The sequence below is a fragment of the Crinia signifera genome, chromosome 3 (genome assembly GCF_055691185.1).
Source record: "Crinia signifera chromosome 3, ASM5569118v1, whole genome shotgun sequence".
In the NCBI taxonomy this organism is placed as follows: Eukaryota; Metazoa; Chordata; class Amphibia; order Anura; family Myobatrachidae; genus Crinia; species Crinia signifera.
Genome location: NC_139219.1, coordinates 286857247 through 286883952, shown reverse-complemented (window position 1 = coordinate 286883952; position 26706 = coordinate 286857247). Strand labels below are relative to the sequence as shown.

Below are 26706 nucleotides of genomic sequence, written 5' to 3'. Positions count from 1 at the left end.
CGCTGCGACGCACAGACATATCACCGCCGCCCGCCCCACTATTACCGGCACCCGCCCGTTTCTTGCCCACAGACATATCACAGCCGTCCGCCCCACAGTCACCGGTAAGGGAGCAGTGATAAGGAGGAAAAGTGATAAAGTGTCTGGTACCTGGTCACCGGCCAATCAGCCGGTTACAGGTTGGGTTTAAAAAGCAACAATTAGGAGCTGATTGGCTGGTTGATAAAGTACCAGGCACTTTATCACTTCTCCTCCCTTATCACTGCTTCATACATCTACCCCTGATGTGACAAACGGGGGGGACAGTATGCCAGTAACCCTTTCTGTACCTTGTTCCTTGGGTCTCGACACCGTATTCTTCACCGCTGTCAACTCTGAAGTGTAGACAAGTACCTGTACCTTCAAGATGATGAGTTGGATCAGTGACTTCTCCTTATGGGAGCCTGTGGCAGAAAGGATGGACACCCCAAGCAGCACACCCCACACATAGAGATCACACACAAAGTGACGGTGACAACAATATTTATTATGCAGGAAACCACTAGTCACCTCTGCAAACCAAATATTGTTAAGGTCATTTATATGAAATAATCATCAACACAATGCACGGTTATTATTGTGGACTCAATAACAATAACTGCAAAGGCACATAAATCCTACTATCACACACACTGGCACAAAGCACATATAATGGTAAACATTCAAATATAGACATTACAATTCAATATATAAAGGCAAGTAACACTGTCACTAAAAGGCGGTAATATCGGAATTGTCCGCAAGGTGACGCTACCTCAACCATGTGTCAGTTAATGTCTTCCAGATGAAACCGTGAATTGGAAGCAAAATGGTGCACGGTATTTGTAATCCAAACAGGTATATTAGAAGAATAGTAACTTGTAGTGGTTATTTGCAAAGCACAGCATAGTCTTCCAATGGAGGGTGCTGTGACTATACAAAACCTCCATGAACAGTCTCTGGGCGGTATTCAATGAGAATACCTGCGAGGTGCAGCGAATCCTTTTTTGGATTCGCTGCACATTCGCCGCACATTCGCCACGTTCCGGAGCCGGCGGGCTCCGGTATTCAACGTGTCAGGGGCTCGCTGCCCCTGACTGGCGAATATGAGCTCCTGCGGCGATTGCCGCAGGGAGCCTGAGGACGGTGCCAGGCAGAGAGATGGAAGTCTCTCTGCCTAGCCCAGAACGTTTGTGGGGGTTAGGTGGGCTCCCCGGGTGCCAGGCAGCACAGGCTGCCCCCCGGGGGTGCCAGCAGGGGAGCGTATGTTCACTACACACGATCGTAACGATCGTGTGCAGTGAATATATGAATATGTAATGAGCGGCTCGGCTCCGGCGCCCCCTGCTGGCTGCTGTGTTAAAAAAAATATATTTTTTTTTTTTTTAAAAATTAAATATATATTGATGTGCTTACAGCACATGAATAAAAATAGCATGCCCCTCCTCAGAAGAAAATTCCTGATTTTTTTACACCAAATGTAAAAAACAAAACACTTTATTTTAAAAGTTCACATTCCACTTCACCATAAAAAGATAGCGATTGCTACTCGGTGAATCATGGTGAAAAAAACCTTCAAATGTATTCGCCATCTGCTCATTGAATAGGGTGATTCACCGTTTTAGTCAGAAATTCGCCAAACAGCACAAATTCGCCATAAAAACATGGCGAATCAGGCTCATTGAATACCGCCCATTGTCTCTCTCTGTCTGTGCTGCTAGCAGTAGGGTGTCCTCTTCCTGCAGCCTACTGTGCTCACAGGCCTTTGTAGTGGGAGGTGATTAAGTGTCCCTTTCAAGGCCCAATGTGTGAGGAATTAAACTTGGTAAGTTTGCACTGTGTCTTGGGCTGAGCTTTCTGTGGCTGCTTCACATGTAGGGACAGAAAGGGGCCAGTGCTGCCTGATATGCACTGCCTGGGCTTCAGGGGTACTGTGGGGTGCCTTCAGGTGGATACTGGGGCAGTCTCTCAGGGCAGATTGTGAAGGGCTTGATGGGCTGGCAAGGGCTGTGTGTTATTGGGGTACCTGTACTAACTGCTACAGTTGCTGGTTCCTGCCAGTCACTTCTCTCACTTGTGGCTCCTTCTCCCACAGGCACACTCTGTCTGCAGCTGCTGTCTCTGTCCTCCATAGCATGCCAAGCTGTGTCCTCTCCACATGTGGTCCTGTCCTCACTTGCTACACTGCTTCTCACTCTTCTGCAGCCATGTCATGCTGCTGCTCTCCTCACTCTCTCTCGCTCAACTCAACCTTCACCTCTCTGACCTCTGCCCAATAGCAGCACAGCTCTGTTTCCCTCTCTTTCAGGGATTCTGTCAACTCCCCTAGGTCCTAGTGCTCTACAGATGCTCTCTCTTCTGGCTGCTCCTGTTACCAGACAACCAGGAAGGGCAATTAACCCCTGCAGCCCCAGTCCATAGGGGCTCCATAAGAAGCATTTGGCTGCAGTCCCAGTTTAAGCACACAAACAGGGGTACCTCAGGACTGGGGTACCACACCAGACACATTTATATTTATAATTTATGACATTAATGATCTGTGTCATTTTTCCACCTTACTATGTTGCATGAATCCGCAACTTTTTGCATAAAACCATTGGAATGGAGCTTGAGCATCATTCCTATAAACGCTTTATAGTCACTTTTAGTTTACTGTTTCTTTTCTACCTTTGACTAGGACTGTGCTTTGCAGCCCCCAAAACACGGAGCGTCCGCTGGTGTGTGACATCAGAGAGTGAAGAGAAGAAGTGCAATGATATAGTGAATTCTTGTAGCATTCAGGATATTCTGCTTATTTGTGTGAAACGATCCAGCACGGAGGACTGTATGAAAGCAATCAGTGTAAGTACATATACATATTACAGGGAGGCAACAACATACCTCCCAACTTCTGTCCGTATGAAATAGGGACACTTGCGCGGCAAAGCCGCGCGAGCGTCCGAAAAGGGGGCGGGCGTATGCAAATGAGGGCGCGGCTTATGCTAATTAGCCGCGACCTCATTTTCATACGAGAATAGACGCTGTGCGCATGCGCACAGCGTCTATTCTACTACATTGGGGGTCTCCCAACTGCCACCCCCCGCAGCGGGACAATGCCTGCCGCGGGTGGGACAGCGGGACAGGACCCGAAAATCGGGACTGTCCCTCTAAAATCGTGACAGTTGGGAGGTATGCAACAACTCATAAAATTATATCTGAGGCCAGGCACAACACGGAATGCCAATTCTGTAACCTGGAAATACAGTAGGACTGCACTCACATCCTGAGTACACTTAGGGGGTTATTGTGGTTGATTTGCTCGGATGCAAATTTGCACCCTTGCGAGTCAACCAAAACCCAAGCCGCCCCCCCCCCCCCCCCCCCCCTTTGCAGCGTGTGTTCGCACGCAGGGCCTGCGAATGGATGTTTAAACAAAAACATTGATTAGCAGCCCTTGGGTAAACACCCACATCATTTGATGGTCGCCAACCATCGAATGTTGTGGAACGTGAAAGCATATCTAAGTGACTCTCAGGTAACTTAGATTTGGGTGCACCCTCGGGAGGAAGTGGGCGGGCAGCTGGAATGCGGTGATGTCAGCTGCCCGCACCCATGTCATGGCCCGACTACCATAGGATTGCTCAGCGTTTACATGGGAACACCCATGAAATACTGGGCGTTCCCATGGGCACGACTATCTGCCGCCGCCCCACGCCCCCTGGCCGCAGCCTTGGGTGCTCGCCGTGGCCGCACACACACGGCATATGCACATGCGCAGAAATGCGGCTGCGAACGGACCAGAATAAGGTCCTTAGGGCCCAATTGTTAGATCTAATCGCAGGACAAAATTGTTCTCAAATGGACAAAACCATGCTGCAGTGCAGGTGGGGCTGATGTTACATATGCTGCAAGAGATTTGGGTTTCTGTGCTTTATTTTTACAATGCAATTTAGGTTTCAGTATGAACACACCCCACCCAAATCTGGCTCTCTCTGCACATGTTACATCTGCCCCACCTGGGTTGCTCATGGTTTTGCCCATTTTGAGAACAAATTTGAACAGCGATCAGGTCTGAATTAGACCCTTAGTATGATGGCAAATGCAGGATTTTTAGATGGGGGATTCGAAATACATTCCACGATCTCCCAGTCTGTGGAACATCAGAGCAAGTGCAAAAATCTGGGGAAGTAGTAGACGAATCTCATATTGGCCCAAGGCATGCACTGTGTATACACTGGTCTTTCCATACACAGAATATATATATGGGCTGTAGCAGGAGACAGGGGAGCCAACTCCAGTCCTCGAGAGCTACCAATAATTCACATTTTCCAGCTCACCCAACAGGGGAAAAGATCCACAGTTGAATCTAAATACTTCACTTGTGATTCTGTAAGGAGACATGGAAAACGTTAACTGTTGGTAGCTCTTGAGGACTGGAGTTGGCTACCACTGGTCTATAGCATGGGTCTTCAAACTGTGGCCCTCCAGATGTTGTGGAACTAAATGTCCCAGCATGCCCTGACAGTTTTGGCATGCTCTTATAGGAAAAAATGTGGCAATGCATGTTGGAACACGTAGTTTCACAACATCTGGAGGGCCACAGTTTGAAGACCCATGATAGTATAGGCGGTATCAAAATATTTAGTATATAAATATCATAAATGGTCAGGAAAAGGTTTTTATAGTCAATAAGATATAAATTACACACAGATAATAGAAACTGTAGGGGACAGAAATGAACTTTATAAGCAGACATTCTATTCTCACACCTCATTGTAAGGCTCCTGTCTCTTTTACCTGGCAGCTGCTCTCTGGTCCAGCGCACTGATTGAGCCCTAAGATCCACACACACACACAGCAAACTTGGTAGAAGATACTACCATTGGACGTGTGCAGCAGCTCTGCTATGTCCCTTAAGCTGTGTACACACAATACGATTTTAATAAACGATATGCATGATAACGATATTGTTAACAATATCATTGTGCATATCGTTCAGTGTTTACCCAGTATATAGTTAATGATGCGCACTCCTGCACGTCATTAATGATATGCCCAATCATTTGAACATGCAGTCCAATCTGACAATATCATCAGTAACTGCATGCTCGGTAGGGAGATTTCGGTGACGGCACTTAACGATATTTTTAATGATATCATATCGCTTACCTTTGGGTCATTCATTTTTGCCGCACCACCAATATCGTTAACAATATTGCAGTGCCGCATATTGCACAGTGTGTACAGACCTTCAAATTGTATGTTGTAGTGGCAGCTCTAGTAATTGTATTATATACAGTGGCGGTTTTTACCTATGGGCTGCAGGGCTGCAGCCCCCCAGGTAAAATCCGCCACGGTCTCTGCCTTAGGCGAAGCCAGATGCAGTCTGCGAGACTGCACTGGCTTCACTGTGACTGGCAGTGACTTCCTATTGGAAGTCCGACCTGCCAGTCACTCAAGGCATCCTATCGGGAGGTGTTCCCGCCCTCCGGGATGCCTCTTTCTGCGGTAATACGCGGCAGCCCCCAAAATGGGTTCTGCGCATGCGCAGTATCGCGTACCATACTGCGCATGCGCCGGAACCTGGGAACCCGATCAAGCCTCCAGGGGCTGCTGCAAAGGCAGCCCACGGAGGCGTGGGCCAGCGCATGTGCAGAATGTATGAAGGTACTGCGCATGCGCTGGCCCCGTGGCTTGGGGCGGCGAAGGCAGCGGCAGTGGAGGGGGGGCGCATTGCTCACTGAGCTGCTCATTCCAAGTTTGAGCCAGATGGCTAGGTTGAAAGGGTTATGGACACCATCTAGCAATGACTGCAGGCAGGGGCGGATCCAGAAGAAAATTACAGGGGGGGGGGGGGCACCAAGATAGGAGACACCATAATAGGAGAACAGCAGTGTACAGCTAGGTAAAAAGGGGTGTAATCTCACACAAAATGAATGCCACAATTTCTAGTTATTAACATTTGAAAGGGGAAAGTAAAGTGAGAAGGAGAGAGTGTATGCTATGGGTGAACAACCCAGTGATTAGGGTTGCCAACTCTCTGTCATTTGATTTGCGGAAATACCCACTTCACAATTTAAATGCGCGCGCCGAAAGTGGGTGTGGTCTATTCAAAAGTGGGCGTGACCTGTTCAAAATGGCTGTGCGTGTCAACTGACAGAAGTAGGCACACTCCGGACTGGAACTAACGCCCGTGTAGTGCAGTATAGAGCCAGGTTAATGACACAGATATATGTGTATACCATGGTAATCACAAAATTGGGAGAATCCCGGAAATCCGCGAGAGGCAACCTACCAGTGATCCTTGTGCATGCAGAGACCACAGCCATTACAGATGGGGCAAAGCTCGGGAGTCGGGCCCAAAGAGTGACAGAGACCAGGACTGGCATTCCTGACACTGGTGTAATCTAGTAAGGCAGGCCAGGTCCTTCCTGCTGTTTTTTGAGCCAAGGTCCCCTCCTCTACTCTGTCCGGACCTACACCTGTTTTTTGTGGCTGGCCACAGTGGAAAATATATTGGGGCTTGTACAACGAATACTACCAATTAATGTACCCCCTTTATACGTTAGACCACAATACAACTGCTTAATACACGTTACCAACACAGTACAGCCAAATTAAAAGCAACATCTATGCATGTAAATATCAGCACATATCCAAAAATAATTAATCATAAACTGTGGGGAAAGGATGGGATGCACAGTGTAGATAAAGGTGTATTCAATGGTGGGGGAAAGCCTCAGATGGTAAGCTATACAATGAGCCGTGCCGATAGCTCGCTGTCAGATTATTTAATGGCATCCTCTTCACTTGCCATTTCCATCTCGCTGGTTGTTTTCAGTGAGGTTGAAATGGCGAGTGCAGCTGTCAAAATGGCGGGGATCACCACAAAATGCAGCAGGCTCCCTGCATTTGTGCTGAACCTCGCCGTTTCGGAGAATTTACCTGGAACACAGGCTATGGCAAGCAGCCGGCGAGTGGGTTAGATGGTAAGGATGGCTTGTTTTTGGCAATCCTTGCTAAAAAACAAAACATCCTCGCCATACAAACCCCTTCGTCAGCGGCATTGAATACTGAGTCTGCAAATGCTGTGGAGGTTGTCGGAAGGGGGTGGGGGAGGCATAGAAGAGATAAGTACAGTAAATGAAAGAAAGGGAATTTTTTAGGGCAGGGTGCTGACCACCGAGCTGGGCACATTTCAGAGACCAGGAGAGGCAGAAGCTGGTAAATACATTAAATACAGATATAGCCACTCTTATAGTTGCCGCAATACGGCCGCCTGTGACCGTTTGTCACAGCAAATCCGCACCTAAAATAGATGCCGATCGGGCAGCACCGATCGCCATGGCAATTGCCACAGCAACAATGAATGCGGCTACATCTGTATGACATCAGATAAGAACCACTTGGCCCATGTATACAGTGGTACAACTAGCTATTTGTAATCAATGCTGCCTCAGAGGGTTCAGGGCCCCATAGTGCACTTACACATAGGGAAGAGGGAGGCGGGAGGCAAAGCCGCTTCTTCTGCAGATTCCGTCAGTGTAGCTGAGCCTGCAGTACCGTCCCCGGCTACACGGATGACTGATGTGGCACTGTATAAGCACAGTCAGTCAGCGTCCATCAGCCACGCAGATCCAGCACTGCTGTACTGTAGGCTCAGTTACACTACCGGTATCTGCAGAAGCTTCGCCTGTGTCCTCCCTCCGTGTAAGAACACTAGTACTGGGCCCTGAATCTGGCATTGCAGCGCTGATTAAAGTCCCAACTCCCTCCATGTAAGTACAATGCTGGGACCTGAATCCAACGGGGCAGCGCTGATTAAAGTACCGACTCCCTCCTACCTTGTATAAGTGCACATGCCGGGGTACCTGGAAGAGTGACAGCCGCTTAACAATTACTGCTAAGTTAAGCGCATGTTAGCTCTTCCAGGTGGGTGCAGGGGCGCAGACAAAAGGGCAGGGTGTTTTAGTACATTATAAAACGGGCAGGGTGTGGCGCCATGCAAAACAAGGCTAGCAGGAATACTATACACACACAGTATATACACAAACACACATTCAAACTGAGACAGCACTCACATATAGAAAATAACAGGTCCCAGTTTCTTCTTTAGGTAAATCCAAAAAACCAGGAGATCCAAATATAGCAGAAATTGTTGGCAGCGCCAGCACACAGTTAATAAATCATAAATATTGTGGATAATGCCAACGTTTCGATATTTATTATATCGTTAGCAGGGTGTAAAACATTACAAAACTTTTTTAGAATCTTTTATACACTGGTGACGATATAATAAATATAGAAACAATGGCATTATTCTCTATATATATATTTCTATGTTTATGTGAATAGATAGATAGACAGACAGACAGATAAATAGATAGATAATGTGCAGTATAGGATAGAGAGAGCATGTAGCTTACTGGCCTGTGCTGATGATGGGGCTAGGAACCAGAACTGCTCTGGTGATGATGGGTTTCATCACGGCCGGGGCAGGCTGCCGAAAAACGCACACAAGGACTAGGTTCATGTAAATGCAGGTTATGACAGATCATGGCATGCAGCGCAACTCTCTCCCCCGCGGCCGGCCACTCCCAGAATGCCACGCACAATGACATTGCGCTCGCACCGGCATTCTGGGAAGGTGGGAGGGAGATGCACAGCAGTGGCGGTCTTAGCTAGGTAACCGGCAGCCGGGACCTGTCACATTGTCAGCTGCGGACCCAGCCGTCAGCTGGTCCCGCGAGGTGCTCCTTGAAGCAGCCCCAGCAATATAGGAAGTGAAAGCAGGGAAGGAGGAGAGACTGTGAGGGGACACCCTGGGACAGCTGAGCATCTCCCGATTTGTTACGTGCCGCAGCCTCTTCATTGTGCGGCTTCAATTAAAAAAAAAAAAAAAAAAAGTTGGAAATGACAGGGGGGCGGGCACGTGCCCAGGTGCCCCCCCCCCCCTAAATCCGCCACTGACTGCAGGGAAACTTCCTTATTCTAGAGCAGATAAGACTTTATGGTAATAGCGGAACATCTATTATATAACGTAAACACAAATATATTCATAGAAGAATTCCTTCATGGCTGACCAAGAACAATACAAAATAAAGGTGGCCATACACACGCAGATTTATCTTCAGATCTGGCTGGCTGGAACAAAAACATGGTTATGGATGAGAGCAAATGACAGTTGACCATTTGCTTGGAAATGCTGGAAAACTGTCACTTATCCATAACCATGTGTTTGTTCCAACCAGCCAGATCTGAAGATAAATCTTACTAGTGTATGGGCACCTTAAGAAATGAGAAACAGAGAGGCACAGTACAATGTAAGTAATTAAGTTTAATTTATATAGCGCACTTTCTCCAACAGGACTCAAGGCACTTGTAAATACTGTACAGTACATTGTGTTTAATGAAGCCTAAACCCGCCATCATACACATCATCATATGGATTATTCCCCTTTCCACATTACTTATCAGGCATAGAACAATGTGCAATGTAATGTACTGTATAACTCTGGTAACTTGAGTTTAACAATGCCCATATACAGTAGGTAGGCACAGATGTACAGTACCAACGCCTATTGTTTTTCAGGATGGAGATGCAGATGCCATTAGTATAGATGGTGGAAATGTTCTCAAAGCTTCCCTTGACCCTTATCATTTGAAGCCCATCATGAAAGAAAGTCATAGGATACACAAAGGTGAGTACATATGGGTTCTCTACTCCTGCAGTGTACACTTGTACTATGCTACTGTGAATGAAATTTAGAGATGGACGTGTGGTAATTTGCTTTGCATAATATACACATTTTCTGTGCTGTGCATGTGCACTGAAATGTCCCCCCTCCCTTTCTAGATGTTTGCGCAGGGTTGGACTAGCCCACAGGGGCAGTGTCAGACTAGGACATGAAGGGCCCACTGGGGGAATACCGTGGTTGGAGCCCATGCTTATAAGTTTGGTAAACAATTAATGGGTACATGGTCTGGGCCCCTTCATAATAGGGATGAGTGGCTCGGATTCTGTGGAATTTTAACACTGGGGATCCGAATCCAGTCTGTTCCCACTAGACTCAAATCCCACTTCAATGCCCAATGCCATCCTCCCAGTGTAAGATTCTTGCGGGACTTGCATCCTATATAAAGCGATGTGGCCGCGGCTCTGCGCTATTATATGGAAATGCGTGCTGTTGTATGCTGTGCTATACTCTGCTTTGGCACTGCTATTATTTTGGGTTATGGATCATTGGGTAGACAGTAGGATGGTCGAAAAGCATTAGGTCAACACCATTAGGTCGACATGCAGGAAGGTCAAGATGTGTTAGGTCGACATGGTCATTAGGTCGACACAAGCATTAGGTCAACATCGGGAAGGTCCACAGTCAAAAGGTCGACATGGGGTTTTTAAAAATAAAATTGTTCTGAATTTCTACACTAAACCGTACCACCGCGTCTGCTCGCCATGCTTCAGGCACAGTGCCTCGATGCCTGAAGCATAGTACAAGCCATGAAAAAAATGGTACTTTACCTGCCAAAAAAGGTACGTGTGTCCAGAGTACCCAACTGTACATGCATACAAGTACTGGGAATCTGCTGGCCATACCCCATTGTGCAAGAACTGTGCTGGCTGTGCATATACAGTAATTTCTGTGACTCTGCTTCCTTTACCCCACTATGTATACAAGTACTGTGACTCTGCTGGCCATACCCCACTGTGTCTACAAGTACTGTGACTCTGCTGGCTATACCCCACTGTGTATAAAAGTAATGTGACTCTGCTGGCCATACCCCACTCTATATACAAGTACTGTGACTATGCAGGCCTAATCCTACTCTGAATAACACAAGAATTACCAAGATTACTGTTTGTTAAAAACACAACCACCAAAGGACATCACTATAAACATTTTTGAAACAGAACATTTTGGTTCCAGGCTTTACTCCTGTTTGTATAAACCTGGTAAATGCTCTTCAATTCGCATAGTGTGAAGGCAATAGTATCATACTTGCCTACCTGACCCTCTCCATGAGGGAGAAAATGCTCTGTTCCTGGAATGCCCTGGTAATGTACAGATGGGGCAGATCCCATCTTTGCAGGGGATGGCGATGGTGATGCCACCCGCCATCCCCCGCCAGCGCCATCTCTATAGCGAGAAGGGGACGCGCGCGCATGAGAGGCGCGCGTGTCCCCTTCCGACGGCGCTTCCAGTGCTTCCCCCTGGTCACTGCCGGCTTGCCGGAGGTCACCCGGGGTCCCCGCCGCCTGCCCGCACCCCCCCTAACCCTGTCAGTCTCCCTGAAGCGGAGACGGACAGGGTTCCCGTCGCCCCGCCGACGGAGATTGAGACGCACGCGCGTGAGACGCACAGGCGTCTCAGTCAGATGGTGAGGTAGGCTGCTGGAGGATCGCCAGCGCTGACGTTCTGGCAATTCGCCAGCAAAGAAGAGGCCTGCCCCATCTGTAGGATTGCCATCACCTGTGTGTGGTGACACCTTTCTTATCAATTACCTAGCTCACCCCAGATGACAGCAATCATACATTACCAGGGAAGTCCTGGAGCAGAGCATTTTCTCCCTGATGGAGAGGGTCAGGTAGGCAAGTATTGTTGATATTTTAAGATTGTGGGAACCCTGACTGAACTTGTATTTTATTAATGTAGATACAACCCCCTGCTTGATGGAGCGTAAACGACTGCTTGCACTGAAGCCGACCCTACGTGGATATTTTATGCCCAAATGTGATAAAAAAGGCGCCTACAGACCAGTGCAGTGTCGCGACAGATATTGCTGGTGTGTTCATGCAAATGGTGAAGAGATTGCTGGTACAAAGGCCCAACGTCTGCCGACATGTGATGTTCCAGGTAAGACTAATGGGGCCCACTCACTGGGTTATTGTGCAATTTGATCTTTTTAGTTCTGAAAAAAATCAGAACAAAAAATTATAAAAAAATATTACCAGATATGTTATCATGGTCACTCGTCACCGACGTTACACAACTTCTCAGCTGTGGCTTGCCTTGCGCTGGATGGAGGTCTGATGCCATGTTGGAGGTCTCAACAGGGACCTAGTCGCAGTGGCCTGCAGGAGTAGTGTGGTTTGGTTTCTGGTAGGCGCCTGGAGGCCAGTGCTGCCATCTTGGATATGGTAAAATGCACCATTGGCCAGTCTGCACTCCTTTCCTGTGCTTCCTTACTCTCGGCCTATGGGAGGTGAGTGCTGGGTATTTATCCTGGCTTCTCTGACCACAAAGAGGTCAGTCCAAAGTGTATTTTAATCTGTGCACTACCTGGAGCCTGCAGATGCCCTTAGGCCAGAGGTAGTCAACTCCAGTCCTTGAGAGCTACCAACAGTTCACATTTTCCAGCTCACGTCATAGGTGGACAGGTGCACTCATTACTGACTAACACATTTTAAAAGATCAACAGGTGGAGCTAATTACTTCACTTGTGATTCTGTGAGGAGACATGGAAAATGTTAACTGTTGGTAGCTTTCGAGGACTGGAGTTGGCTAACCCTGCCTTATGCAGGCCACACATCAGACCACCTTTCCTCCAACCATCCAACTAGTTGCTTGGATGGAATAAAAATATGGTACTGATGGGAGCAAATGTAATATTTACAACAGAAATGTGCTCCCATAATCTGGAAAAGGACAAAAACTGTTGCACAGACACGGTACTGTAGTTGAACCTGTTTGATTTAAACAATTTGACTGAAAGTTTTTGTCAATTTTCCTGGGTTTGTGAGCTCATTTCTGATTGTCCTTTGCTCCCATACAGTACCAGATTTTTATTATATCCAAGAAACTAGTTGGATGGTTGGAGGAAAGTTGGTCTGATGTGTGGCCAGAATTAGGTCTATGCTCATACCTTCCAACATGACCCTCTCCAGGAGGGACACAATGCTCTGCTCCTGCGCTTTCTTCTTAATGTAGGATTACCCTCATCTGTGTTGAACAGGTTAATTGATAAGAAAAGTGCTTCAACACAGGTGATTGCAATCATACATTAAGAAGAAAGTGAAGGAGCAGAGCATTGTGTCCCTCCTGGAGAGGGTAATGTTGGGAGGTATGAGACAACAACCACTAGGTGGCAGCTAAGTACTGTTGGATTGTACCCAATTTGTATAGATAAATCCACAGCAATAATCACTGCATACATAGGAGCTGATAAAGCTGCCTAGCCTCCCAGAATAAGTGGGAGACTGAGCCCCAATAAAGGGGAAACCAGAGCCATACTGGTAAGATATCCCAATGTGTTGGCTCAAGCACAAACTTTTATTTAAAGATTGGAAAGATGTCCATCAATAAATCTTTTTGAAATCTCCCAAATTTAAATGCCATAAGATATTCAAGCCAATTAAGGCTACAAGTAACCACTGTAACTCTATATCAGTAATACATCGCTGTGGTTTTAAATACACCTCTTTACTCATTTCAAGCACTATATATGTGTGTATGTTACATGTTTTTTGTGTGTGCCTGCGATTTTAACTTCTTTATTTTCACTGCTATTTCCCTCAGAATATTAAAAGGGAATTTGAAAATAAATTCATTGAAAGTTAAGTTTTATTAAAAATGTACTAGTGTGCGTCCCATAGAACAGTCCCTCTTTCTTCTTTGCATAAAATGTCCAGGAACAGAGCATTTTCTCCCTGAAGGAGAGGGTCAGGTAGGCAACCCTGCTTTGTCCTTTTTGGCTCCTTCCCTTGCATCTTTCCAAGTCATCTAAATTCAGCTAAGTCACTTTATTATCATTACTGATTTTAGTCATTTTTAGAGTATATCAGAGATTGTCTTTGTTTTCTTAAAGTGACAGAATCATAATTCTTTCGAAATCATAGTTAATGCATTTCAGAGATTAAAGTCACAGTATCATTGTTCTTCAAATACAGGCATTACAGAGACTATCACTGTTTATCTTAAAGCCACATTACCTTTGGCAAAGCATTCTAGAAACTGACATTAAGGGTGACATTCTATGGGATGAGATTGGTGTTATTTGGCGAAATTTTCGCAAAAAACGTCCAAAATCCCGTTTTTCGCATATTTAAGGAGATGCGAAAAACGGCAAAATCGCCGATTTTGCTGTGAAATCGCACTTTTACAAAGTGCGATTTTAACTTGCGCCGGAACTCGCATCCAGATGTTTTCCCATTGAAAAGTATACAAATTGCATATTTAATGAGATGCGAATTTGGGAAATGTGTCTTAAATTCGCCAAAAAATCAGACCAGGTTCTGATATGCGAGTTGGCCAGAACCCTGCACAGATCATTGAGATCTGTGCAGGGTTCTGTGGTAAAATAATTTTTTTTTTTTTTAAATTGCGTGGGGTCCCCCCTCCTGAGCATAACCAGCCACGGGCTCATTAAGCCGGACCTGGTTCCAAAAATACGGGGGACAAAAAGTGTAGGGGTCCCCCGTATTTCTGAAACCAGCCCTGGACTCTTGGACCGGTCCTGGTTCCAAAAATACCCCAGCACGACACAGGCTGAGAGCGTGATTGGGCGATGCGTCTGATTGGCATAAGCCATAAGCCGAAGACGCTCTCAGCCTCTGTTGCGCTGGGACAACGCGACAGAAGCTGTTAGCTGCATCGGAGAAAGCTGGTTGTCCCCGCTGTCATTGCGGGGGTAGCCGGCTCTGCAGAAGGGAGACCAGCGCTGGATCCTGGATCGGCGAGTATATTGTTGTAAAAGTGAGATGTGTGTGTGTGTGTGTGTGTATGTAATAAAGTTTAACTTTTCTGTGTGTGTGTTTTCTTTTAACATTCTTTTTACAGGTGGACTACAAGTCCCAGCGGGCCCATTAATGCCCCGCATGCTGGGACTTGTGGTTCTCCAAGTCCCAGCCTGCGGGGAGGTCTGCTGGTACTTGTAGTTCTCCTGTATAAACCAATGTTAGGATTGAAACGGGTGAAGCCTGGGGGGGGATCCCTTTATTGGGGGGGTCCCCACTCCTCCAGGTACCCCGTCCAAGGCTGACCAGCCACGGTGCTCATGGTACAGCCAGGGGACCTTATGTAAAAAGTGTCCCCCGGCTGTGGCATGACACTGCGGGCTGTTGGAGCCCGGTGCCGGTTTCAAAATACGGGGAACCCCCAGATTTTTTGTCCCCCCTATTTTTGGAGCCAGGACCGGTCCAAGAGTCTGGGGCTGGTTTCAGAAATACAGGGGGCCCCTACTCTTTTTGTCCCCCATATTTTTGGAACCAGGTCCGGCTCAATGAGCTGGTTATGCTCAGGAGGGGGGACCCCACGCAATTTTTTTTAAAATTTATTTATTTTTTTATACAAACCCAAAATCGCACATAAGCTCAAATTCGCACATTTTCATGCCTAAAAATCGCACATTTTCATGCCGAAAATTCACCCATTATCGCACTCAGGCCCTTATTCACATTGACACGTTCGCATGTGAATTCGCATGTATCACCCAACTGCTCCCATTGCGCATGTGCAGTGTACGCAATGCGCATGTGCAAACTGCGAAATTCCTATTCGCAAGCAATCTTCCAAGCGGTTTCTGTCGTCCGAGCGAAGGTTTAGCGAGTAGGTGTGATGTGGGCGTTTGTATGGGCGCGTCCAGTATAATGAGCAAAACTGGGCGTACACATGGGCGTACACGTGGGCGTTCACTTCGAGTGGTGGGTTTGCTTTCGCATGACTGCAACAGGGATTGTTCCCACACAAACTCCAAAACTTTCGCAAGCTCAAAGCAGGTTTTCAGTTTCGCACACCATACTTCTTGTGAACTGCTCATTCGTACGCTTAAAACACAGTAGCGAAATGGGGAAATCAATAGCACCTGAACACCATTGTGACCAATTATTGGTTGATTGTGACAATCATTTAACTCTGCTCCACTTCAGTTTGCATCACAAAACCAAACAAGTGTTAGCAGACACATTTAAATTATTATGGTAAGGTGAATTGTAGGCCACAAATGCAAATGCACTTAACACATTTATTAATTGCCCTTATATAACATACCTTTATGTACATTTTCACTCTGCCATGTGTAGCATGTTTGCACTGTCAACATTAGTCGACATGTGTCAACTCACATATGCAACATATATATTAGGGACAAGAGCATGTTCGCACGCACACTGTGGTGCGTGTGTGTGTGTGAAAATGTGTTGGCGTGTGCGAGCAGTTTTAATTGCACGCAATGAAAGGCCACACCCTTTTTAGTATGGGTGCGAACGCATGAGTTCGCAAGCCCTATAGGCGTGACTCTGCAAGATGCGTACGTGCTGTTATCAAGTGTAACACTGCGTGCGTGTGTGCATGCGAACGAATGAACCTGAATAAGGGCCTCAATCACACTTTTCTTGCCAGAACACGCACCTCATTAAATATGCGAATCCAAGGCAAAAATGCAATTTGAAAAAAGTGCGATAATGGGCGAAAAACTGACGTGCGAAAAACTCTCATCCCATAGAATGTCACCCTATATCTTCTAAGCTTAAGGTGTCATTATTCTACCAAAGCCAAGTACAGTATCTCAGAGACAAATAATTCAGCATTGCGACATAATAAACAGTAGTCAAAAAAGACAATGATGCATTATGTATACCTACCACTTTCCACGACCTCCACCTCTTGAGGGGACTCCTCCATGACATATTATATAATAATTGCACGTCAAATGCAATATTCTTCAATGTGCTAATTATTACTAACACATACTAAAGCAAACTTACCATCAGTTATAAACACAGTGTGTGTGTGTATTATGTTTTTTGATTAATGTTATTTGGACTACAATTATATTACATTAGTGTCTTGCAAGGATGTGCACACTACAATAACACACATCTATATACAGTATCTACCTTTTGCAAATTATAAAAATATTAAACTATTTACACATACACTGTAAAATTACAAAAAACACACAGACAACTTCTAACTGGTATGAACTTTTTATTTCTAACAAGCAAACAATAAATTTTAGAGGAGCAGGTCGGTCAGGTCCTGCAGATCTGCTTGTAGAAAATGAAGGTGCTCCCTCATCCGGCGGAGGGCCCCGCGGACACCTTCATTAGGTTCCCTTTGGTCATCTGTGGGCATGTTAAAGTGGGGTAAACTTTAATAATAATAAGGTACAAATGTTACATTGTGATGCTAAAATTCAATACAAACTACCTACAGCATTATAAATCATACATACACAAATGCACATAGGCTTCAGTTTCCAAAATGAAAATAAATACTATGATGGTGACATACACACAGTGGTTTACACTATTCAATATGTTACTTATAACATTGTCAATGTATGTTTCCAAAGCACACCAACACTTGAGCCTCATTCAGACTTGTCATGGCTTAACACTCACCAATGTACTAGAAAGCTACATCCACTATAACTTTTCACATTTCTGCATAAATATAATCCTTCATGTCACTGCTCAATGGTTAACTGCAGGTATGTATGTGTATATATATATATATATATATATATATATATATATATATATATATATATATAGAACAATACTTTCCCTCACTGAGACCAATGTTGTCTTCTGTTATAGAAAAGAAATAGGCAGCAATCCACGGACTTGTCAAACAAATTCAAGGTGTATTTAAATCATAAAGCAGGTAGGACAACGTTTCAAAACCCGAAGGTTTTTTCCTCAGGTCCACTTAAATCATAATGCATATAAAGCAACCTGGCAATACAAGAAGGCCATTGACCAAATTATTGTATTGGGTCGGAACAATAATTACATACTCAAAGAGACAGCAGAGTTTCTTATCCAACAACATCCTAAAATCCCAATACTGTACACACTCCCTAAGGTCCACAAATCCCTGACTGCCCCCCCGGGAAGACCGATCATATCGGCTAGAGGATCGCTGTGCCAGCCCCTCTCGCAGTATGTGGATCTACACCTACAGCCGGTGGTCAAAAATTTGGCAAGCTTCATTGCGGATACCCCGGATTTCTTGAGAAGAATCAATAGAATTGGGCATATACAGCCTGGGACTCTGATGGTTACATTAGATGCCTCAAGCTTGTATACTAATATACCGCATGCACAAGGGATCCAGGCCTGTCGGGAGAAATTGTCCAACTGTGTTGAATACTCGGGTCCTCCAATTGAATACCTCCTGCTACTAATGGAGACAATCCTGACAAAAAACTACTTTCTGTTTGAAAATAGATTTTATTTACAGAAGCAGGGGACGGCGATGGGGTCCAATATGGCCCCATCCTACGCCAATATCTTTATGGCCGACTACGAGAATAAACACATCATGGGTCATGAAACATTTGGTCAATACATAGAGATGTACGTCCGATACATAGACGACCTGTTCTTCCTCTGGTCGGGAGGTGAGAAGAGGCTTCTAGACTTTGTGGACCATCTGAACAAGATCCCAGGAACTATCAGGTTTACGATCACGTTTAGCAGTAATACTATAAACTTCCTGGACACTACCCTCACCATCAATGGAACTGAACTTTCCACTAAGATATACACCAAGGATTCAGATAAAAATACATTGTTACATGCCGAGAGCTATCATCCAGAGCCCCTCAAGAAGGGCCTACCCTATTCTCAGCTGCTGAGAGTGGTACGTACCACATCCAATCCAGATGAGAGACCGGCGGCACTTGAAAATATGGGGAAAAAATTCCTTGAGAGAGGTTATAACAAAAGGGATGTGAGGACAGCACTACAGAGGGTGTCTGCCCTCGACAACAGCACATTGCTACAGCCACGCTACAAGCCAATTGATTCGGAAAACACCAGGCTAAATCTATGCAGTACCTACACTGTTGCCTCTAATAATATTAGACAAAAAGTCAAAGAACATTGGCATCTGCTTGCGACTGATCCAACTCTATCGGCTGAAATTAAACACCCCCCGAGGTTCGCGTACAGACGTGGCCCCAATCTTAAGGACCTACTGGTTGATACAGGATCGACGCAAAAGAAAACAGGAGTAACCAGCTGGCTTCACCGCAAGAAAGGTACCCACAAATGTGGAGGGTGCTCCAATTGCCCATTTTTAATGACAGGCTCCATCTTCACTGATCCAAGAAGTGGCACCAAATTTACCAACAGATTTCACCTGGACTGTAACAGCAAATTCGTTGTTTACGTTTTACAATGTCCATGTAACCTGCTATATATAGGCAAAACGTCAAGAATGTTAAAAGAGAGACTAAGCCAGCACAGGTCATCCATCAAGAAAGGCAACTCATGTCTTGGCACTGACAATGAACTGAAAAACCTGCCTGTGGCTAAACACTTTCGCGATAATTCCCATACAGTTAACCAACTCAGATGTGCCATTGTGGACCATATCCCACCCCTGAAAAGAGGGGGAGATAGGGATAAGTTGCTCTTACAGAGAGAACTCCAGTGGATCTATCGACTCAACACATTGGCACCTGGAGGGTTAAACGAGGATTTTAAAATGAGCTGCTTCTTATAGCAGACTTATCACTACGCTCCCACTTGACTTGAATTATACTCTTATTGTTGCTGTCTTGGACGTTTATATGTTGCTTTCTACTGGTTTATACAATATCAAAGTTGTGTTTACCTATTACATACGCCGCCGAGCGTGCATGTCTCTATTTATTGCCTCAGTATGTGCTTTGCGCATACATCATGTTGGATTTATAGCAGCACCGCTGTGTGCTTTATTTCAGTTCTAATGTCCAGATAGTGTTGACACCGCCGAGTGTCGACCATTTTGTAACCTTTTGCTTTATTACATGACTTACTCATATGAAATGCCATTATAGTATCCTTGGACACCGCCGTGTGCCAGGACAGTGTCTTTTACCCAGTAACTTTGTATATTCTGGACAAACTGAGCAGCGCCCCTTCTGGCTAGTACGTGACATTCCCCGCTCTGGCTATTGTAGGAACACCCGCATACAGATAACATTCGGATTCTCCGTATGCGGCAGCAACACACGTAGCTCCACAGCAACACGGAGTTTCACCACTTTCACCGCCCACTTAGAGGTTGCTCCCCTCTAGCTGTTTACAGTACAGCTCGCTCCATCACACAGGTACGGAGGCACATAGCGCTATCGGGAAGCCGGAGGCTTCACCCATGACGCGCTCAGTCCCGCCCCAGGATTCCCCGTGACGCGCCATACACCCGCCCACCTGTCAGATGGCCGGAAGGAGACCGCTGTCAGCTGGTCGGTTTTTTGAATTGTGTTGGCGCAATTTATGCACTTAAATAGTGCTGGTTTACTGTGTGTTGTCACCCCTGAGGAAAATTGGCTGAGTCCAATTGAAACGGCTGTCGGGTGCAGCTACTGCATGTATTTACTGCACGTTATGGAATAAACTTTCCTCTTTCTTCATCTACGCTGAGTGCCGGTCTGGATTCTTCTTCACCTTGTGTGTGGGGGGTAAGTGCTTTATACGTTCCCTTTATGGACCAGGCACCGGAATTTGTCATATATGGAGTGCCGACCTGATACCAATTCTATGTATTGCCTTTCAAGCATTTAACAGGACAGAGCACCCATTCTAAGTTCTATTATAGAACAACCTTCATTTTATATTGCATCTTTCTTCAACGCTGTGCAGTATTACTCCGCACTGTACTGTTAAGCATCAAGGAGTATTTCTGTCATACCAGTGCAAGACCCAATGTCTCAGGATACACACCGGGAGACTGCTTCAACCTTGAACTTTAATACAACAGATGCTGAGCGAATTCTCTTTACAGATACCGACACGCTAGCCTTTAACAAGGATACCCCTGAAGAGGTATACCAGGACTTACTAAGATTAAAAAAACGTGAAATTGAACTACAACTACACGGATTGACTCTGTCACAGCACTACAAGGAATCCCTCATTCCAAGAGGTTTCCGGATCCACAACCAGCCCACACTGGGCAGGCATAATACAGAATTCTGCATCAGATGGTGCAGCATTCTGAATAAATGCTCTCAGGACCTGATGCTGCTGGTGGTTGAGCAGACAGGAGCCGACTTGGAAATAATTAAGGCAGAGATTGCAGAACTCGAGGAGACTGAACCATATAAGGAAATCGAGGATCCCTCCAAGGGCCAGCTAGCCAAATTGAATAAAGAAATAGAGAAGTTCAAAGAGAACCTTCTCAAATTTAAAAAGAACAAGTACAAACAGGTGCGCCTCGACTACAAAGACAACCGTGTCTATCCCTGGTTCTCAAGAATAGAGACCAGAAGAGCACGACCACAATTCCGCCGTGGTCCAGGGAGACGACAACCTGCACAGTTTACAGACCTCGACAGTCATACCTCGGCAAGCGACTCTGACGCCCCAACAACAAGCACGGGTGAAACTGGCTATCTGGCACGGTCGGATCGTAATAGAAAACCGCCAAAAAACCCCTTGTACCCACCCGCAGAGGTGGGAGAAAAAACAAAAAGAAAGGCGCAAAAACCCACATAGGGTCAGTGGTGTTTAACCTCTCTAAACACCCCCTAACGTCGGCCGAAAGCTCTCTCCTCAACCGAGGGTTGTCCTTTGTCCCCACCCTGAAGCAAGACCCATTTAAGTGGCAAGTGGACATGTTCAAACTAGGACGCCAACTACGCCTGAGAGATTACTTTATCAAAAATCCACAACCACCAGCAACGATGTCTGTCACAAATGGACAAGCAACAGTACTCAAGCGTAAAAGCACTTTCGATCCCCCCACACTGAATCCTTCTATAAACACATTTTTGAGGGTACTCAAGAGAGATACGAACCCCTTTATACAAAACCAGAAGATCTCTCACCATAACATCTCCAGAGAAGAGAAAGAGGCAATCAAAAACTTGGTCAATGACAGTGAATTAATTATCAGAGCAGCGGACAAGGGAGGTGGTATTGTACTCTTGGATCGCGAGTACTACACCTCTGAAGCACTGTCACAACTCTCCAACACTGCATGTTATGAAAAGCTGGACTTTGACCCTACCTGGCAATACAAGAAGGCCATTGACCAAATTATTGTATTGGGTCGGAACAATAATTACATACTCAAAGAGACAGCAGAGTTTCTTATCCAACAACATCCTAAAATCCCAATACTGTACACACTCCCTAAGGTCCACAAATCCCTGACTGCCCCCCCGGGAAGACCGATCATATCGGCTAGAGGATCGCTGTGCCAGCCCCTCTCGCAGTATGTGGATCTACACCTACAGCCGGTGGTCAAAAATTTGGCAAGCTTCATTGCGGATACCCCGGATTTCTTGAGAAGAATCAATAGAATTGGGCATATACAGCCTGGGACTCTGATGGTTACATTAGATGTCTCAAGCTTGTATACTAATATACCGCATGCACAAGGGATCCAGGCCTGTCGGGAGAAATTGTCCAACTGTGTTGAATACTCGGGTCCTCCAATTGAATACCTCCTGCTACTAATGGAGACAATCCTGACAAAAAACTACTTTCTGTTTGAAAATAGATTTTATTTACAGAAGCAGGGGACGGCGATGGGGTCCAATATGGCCCCATCCTACGCCAATATCTTTATGGCCGACTACGAGAATAAACACATCATGGGTCATGAAACATTTGGTCAATACATAGAGATGTACGTCCGATACATAGACGACCTGTTCTTCCTCTGGTCGGGAGGTGAGAAGAGGCTTCTAGACTTTGTGGACCATCTGAACAAGATCCCAGGAACTATCAGGTTTACGATCACGTTTAGCAGTAATACTATAAACTTCCTGGACACTACCCTCACCATCAATGGAACTGAACTTTCCACTAAGATATACACCAAGGATTCAGATAAAAATACATTGTTACACGCCGAGAGCTATCATCCAGAGCCCCTCAAGAAGGGCCTACCCTATTCTCAGCTGCTGAGAGTGGTACGTACCACATCCAATCCAGATGAGAGACCGGCGGCACTTGAAAATATGGGGAAAAAATTCCTTGAGAGAGGTTATAACAAAAGGGATGTGAGGACAGCACTACAGAGGGTGTCTGCCCTCGACAACAGCACATTGCTACAGCCAGGCTACAAGCCAATTGATTCGGAAAACACCAGGCTAAATCTATGCAGTACCTACACTGTTGCCTCTAATCATATTAGACAAAAAGTCAAAGAACATTGGCATCTGCTTGCGACTGATCCAACTCTATCGGCTGAAATTAAACACCCCCCGAGGTTCGCGTACAGACGTGGCCCCAATCTTAAGGACCTACTGGTTGATACAGGATCGACGCAAAAGAAAACAGGAGTAACCAGCTGGCTTCACCGCAAGAAAGGTACCCACAAATGTGGAGGGTGCTCCAATTGCCCATTTTTAATGACAGGCTCCATCTTCACTGATCCAAGAAGTGGCACCAAATTTACCAACAGATTTCACCTGGACTGTAACAGCAAATTCGTTGTTTACGTTTTACAATGTCCATGTAACCTGCTATATATAGGCAAAACGTCAAGAATGTTAAAAGAGAGACTAAGCCAGCACAGGTCATCCATCAAGAAAGGCAACTCATGTCTTGGCACTGACAATGAACTGAAAAACCTGCCTGTGGCTAAACACTTTCGCGATAATTCCCATACAGTTAACCAACTCAGATGTGCCATTGTGGACCATATCCCACCCCTGAAAAGAGGGGGAGATAGGGATAAGTTGCTCTTACAGAGAGAACTCCAGTGGATCTATCGACTCAACACATTGGCACCTGGAGGGTTAAACGAGGATTTTAAAATGAGCTGCTTCTTATAGCAGACTTATCACTACGCTCCCACTTGACTTGAATTATACTCTTATTGTTGCTGTCTTGGACGTTTATATGTTGCTTTCTACTGGTTTATACAATATCAAAGTTGTGTTTACCTATTACATACGCCGCCGAGCGTGCATGTCTCTATTTATTGCCTCAGTATGTGCTTTGCGCATACATCATGTTGGATTTATAGCAGCACCGCTGTGTGCTTTATTTCAGTTCTAATGTCCAGATAGTGTTGACACCGCCGAGTGTCGACCATTTTGTAACCTTTTGCTTTATTACATGACTTACTCATATGAAATGCCATTATAGTATCCTTGGACACCGCCGTGTGCCAGGACAGTGTCTTTTACCCAGTAACTTTGTATATTCTGGACAAACTGAGCAGCGCTCCTTCTGGCTAGTACGTGACATTCCCCGCTCTGGCTATTGTAGGAACACCCGCATACAGATAACATTCGGATTCTCCGTATGCGGCAGCAACACACGTAGCTCCACAGCAACACGGAGTTTCACCACTTTCACCGCCCACTTAGAGGTTGCTCCCCTCTAGCTGTTTACAGTACAGCTCGCTCCATCACACAGGTACGGAGGCACATAGCGCTATCGGGAAGCCGGAGGCTTCACCCATGACGCGCTCAGTCCCGCCCCAGGATTCCCCGTGACGCGCCATACACCCGCCCACCTGTCAGATGGCCGGAAGGAGACCGCTGTCAGCTGGTCGGTTTTTTGAATTGTGTTGGCGCAATTTATGCACTTAAATAGTGCTGGTTTACTGTGTGTTGTCACCCCTGAGGAAAATTGGCTGAGTCCAATTGAAACGGCTGTCAGGTGCAGCTACTGCATGTATTTACTGCACGTTATGGAATAAACTTTCCTCTTTCTTCATCTACGCTGAGTGCCGGTCTGGATTCTTCTTCACCTTGTGTGTGGGGGGTAAGTGCTTTATATATATATATATATAGAAGAATGCAATAAGTGTCACTCCAGGGGACTTTAGTCAAGCAATTTTATGTTGCAAAATGTAGCAAAGAGGAAAAAGTTACATGTTCAAATAGGTCGACGTTTCGATACCATTAAGTATCGTCTTCAAGACAGCATGTAACGAAGTATAACATCAAGGTACAGAATACAATCATTGCAGTTTTGGATACCTGAGTGCCGGTTCTCTTTGCTCCTTATATATATATATATATATATATATATATATATATATATCACACACATACATACATACATACATACCACATGAAAAGGCTGGTTTTGTCACTCTAACACTTACTCTGTAGGAGACCTCACAGTCATAGTGTTCCCTCTGAATCCAAACCTACCCATGACTAAACTGCTGCAGCTTTTGTCCTTGGACCTGAGAAGCATGTAATGAGCTCCACCAATCTCAACTCATAAAAAACCTATCAGGCTATGTTCTCTGCTGCAACGTGGCATGGGACTTAGTCAACTCTCAACAATGCACATTAAACTTGTGCAATAACGGATGGCTTTGCTGCTGATGTTCTGCTCCATTAATCATTGTCATATTGCCAGTTAGGTGAAGCTGCAGCATTAACCCACTCATCCCTTTAATCCGGGATACAGATTAACTACACAGGTTCTGTGGCATTTTAAATCGAGGTGAAAGCCATGCCCAGAACCTGTGTAATTAAGATGTGTTCTGGATTATAGTGATGATTTGCGCACCCTATTTAACCCCTAAGTGTGTCTGTTGTTACCCACTTACTTTTCATAATTTTTACAATAGTTAATCACAAATAATTCAGCATTGCGACATAATAAACAGTAGTCAAAAAAGACAATGATGCATTATGTATACCTACCACTTTCCACGACCTCCACCTCCTGAGGGGACTCCTCCATGACATAGCCCCAGGCCTCCTCCTCCTGCGGCACCTCACAGGCCTCCTCCTCCTCCTGGGCCTGGGCAGCCTCTTCAAGGCCCGGCTCCTCCTCCTCCTGGGCCTGAGCAGCCTCTTCAAGGCCCTGCTCCTCCTCCTCCTGGGCCTGGCCAGCCTCTTCAAGGCCCTGCTCCTCCTGGGCCTGGCCAGCCTCCTCCCGGGCCTGCCTTGCTCGGTCACGTGCTGGTAAAAAAAAATAGAAGGCTGAGTGTCAATTAAGGGTCATTATTTTATGAATCATAATAATAAAAAAAAACAGTGACATATTATATCCACATGACAGCATGTCAAAGAGGAAGTAACACACATATAGTGTATGCCATTTTCAACTCATTAACAGCCATTTAACCACATTTACATAAATAATCTACTTAAATCATTCCCTGGTAAATATGTAATGTTTGCATAAAAACTCACATCTTGCTATCTGCCGCCTTAGATGCTGCAGAAGGTCGGGCTGGCGTCGGCGCAGATCCGATCAGCGTCGCTCTAGCTGCGCAACGGACCTCCGCACCTGGGTCCGTGTGAATATTCGGCACCGGGCAGCAAGGTACGCCCGGCGCTTATCGCTGTTGCTTATAAAGGGCCCCGCATGCCCCAGCCTGGTCTCCATGACAGAGACCAGGGCCCTCAGCTCAGCTGTGCTTAATGGTGCAGCTCGTTGGTAGGTCGCCATGTTAGCAATGGCGCATCACAAACAATCATGTACTGTAATTGGTTGGTAAGATTGTTATTTGCTATTAACTTTATTGATCATTTTTACAGGAACAGTGTGTATGCGCTACAACAATCGGCAAAAACATTGCACCGCCAAACAACGCTTGCTATACCTTGGCATCGCTGAGCTGCCCTTCCTATTACTTAGTATATGGAAATAATATTGCCACCAATAACCACATCACCAACACATACAAAACAGACAGGGTGAAAGAAGTTGGGAAACCAATATACTCACCAAACATGGCTGAAAACACCAGGTGAAATAGTGTGCAACAATATCCAGTTACACATATCTCTACAAGGTACTAAATTAGACAGCCTTATTGGTGGGAAACCAATACACCACAA

General features: G+C 45.6%; 1 protein-coding gene across 1 annotated transcript in view; it reads left to right on the top strand.

The window, feature by feature from the left end:
- The window catches only part of LOC146063017 (saxiphilin-like), a 102969-nt gene that overhangs the window by 7407 nt on the left and 68856 nt on the right, over positions 1 to 26706 (top strand). Inside the window, 3 exon segments of the mRNA XM_083175025.1 lie at positions 2696 to 2859; positions 9590 to 9698; positions 11655 to 11855. Of these exon segments, the coding sequence (XP_083031151.1) occupies positions 2696 to 2859; positions 9590 to 9698; positions 11655 to 11855 (474 nt within the window).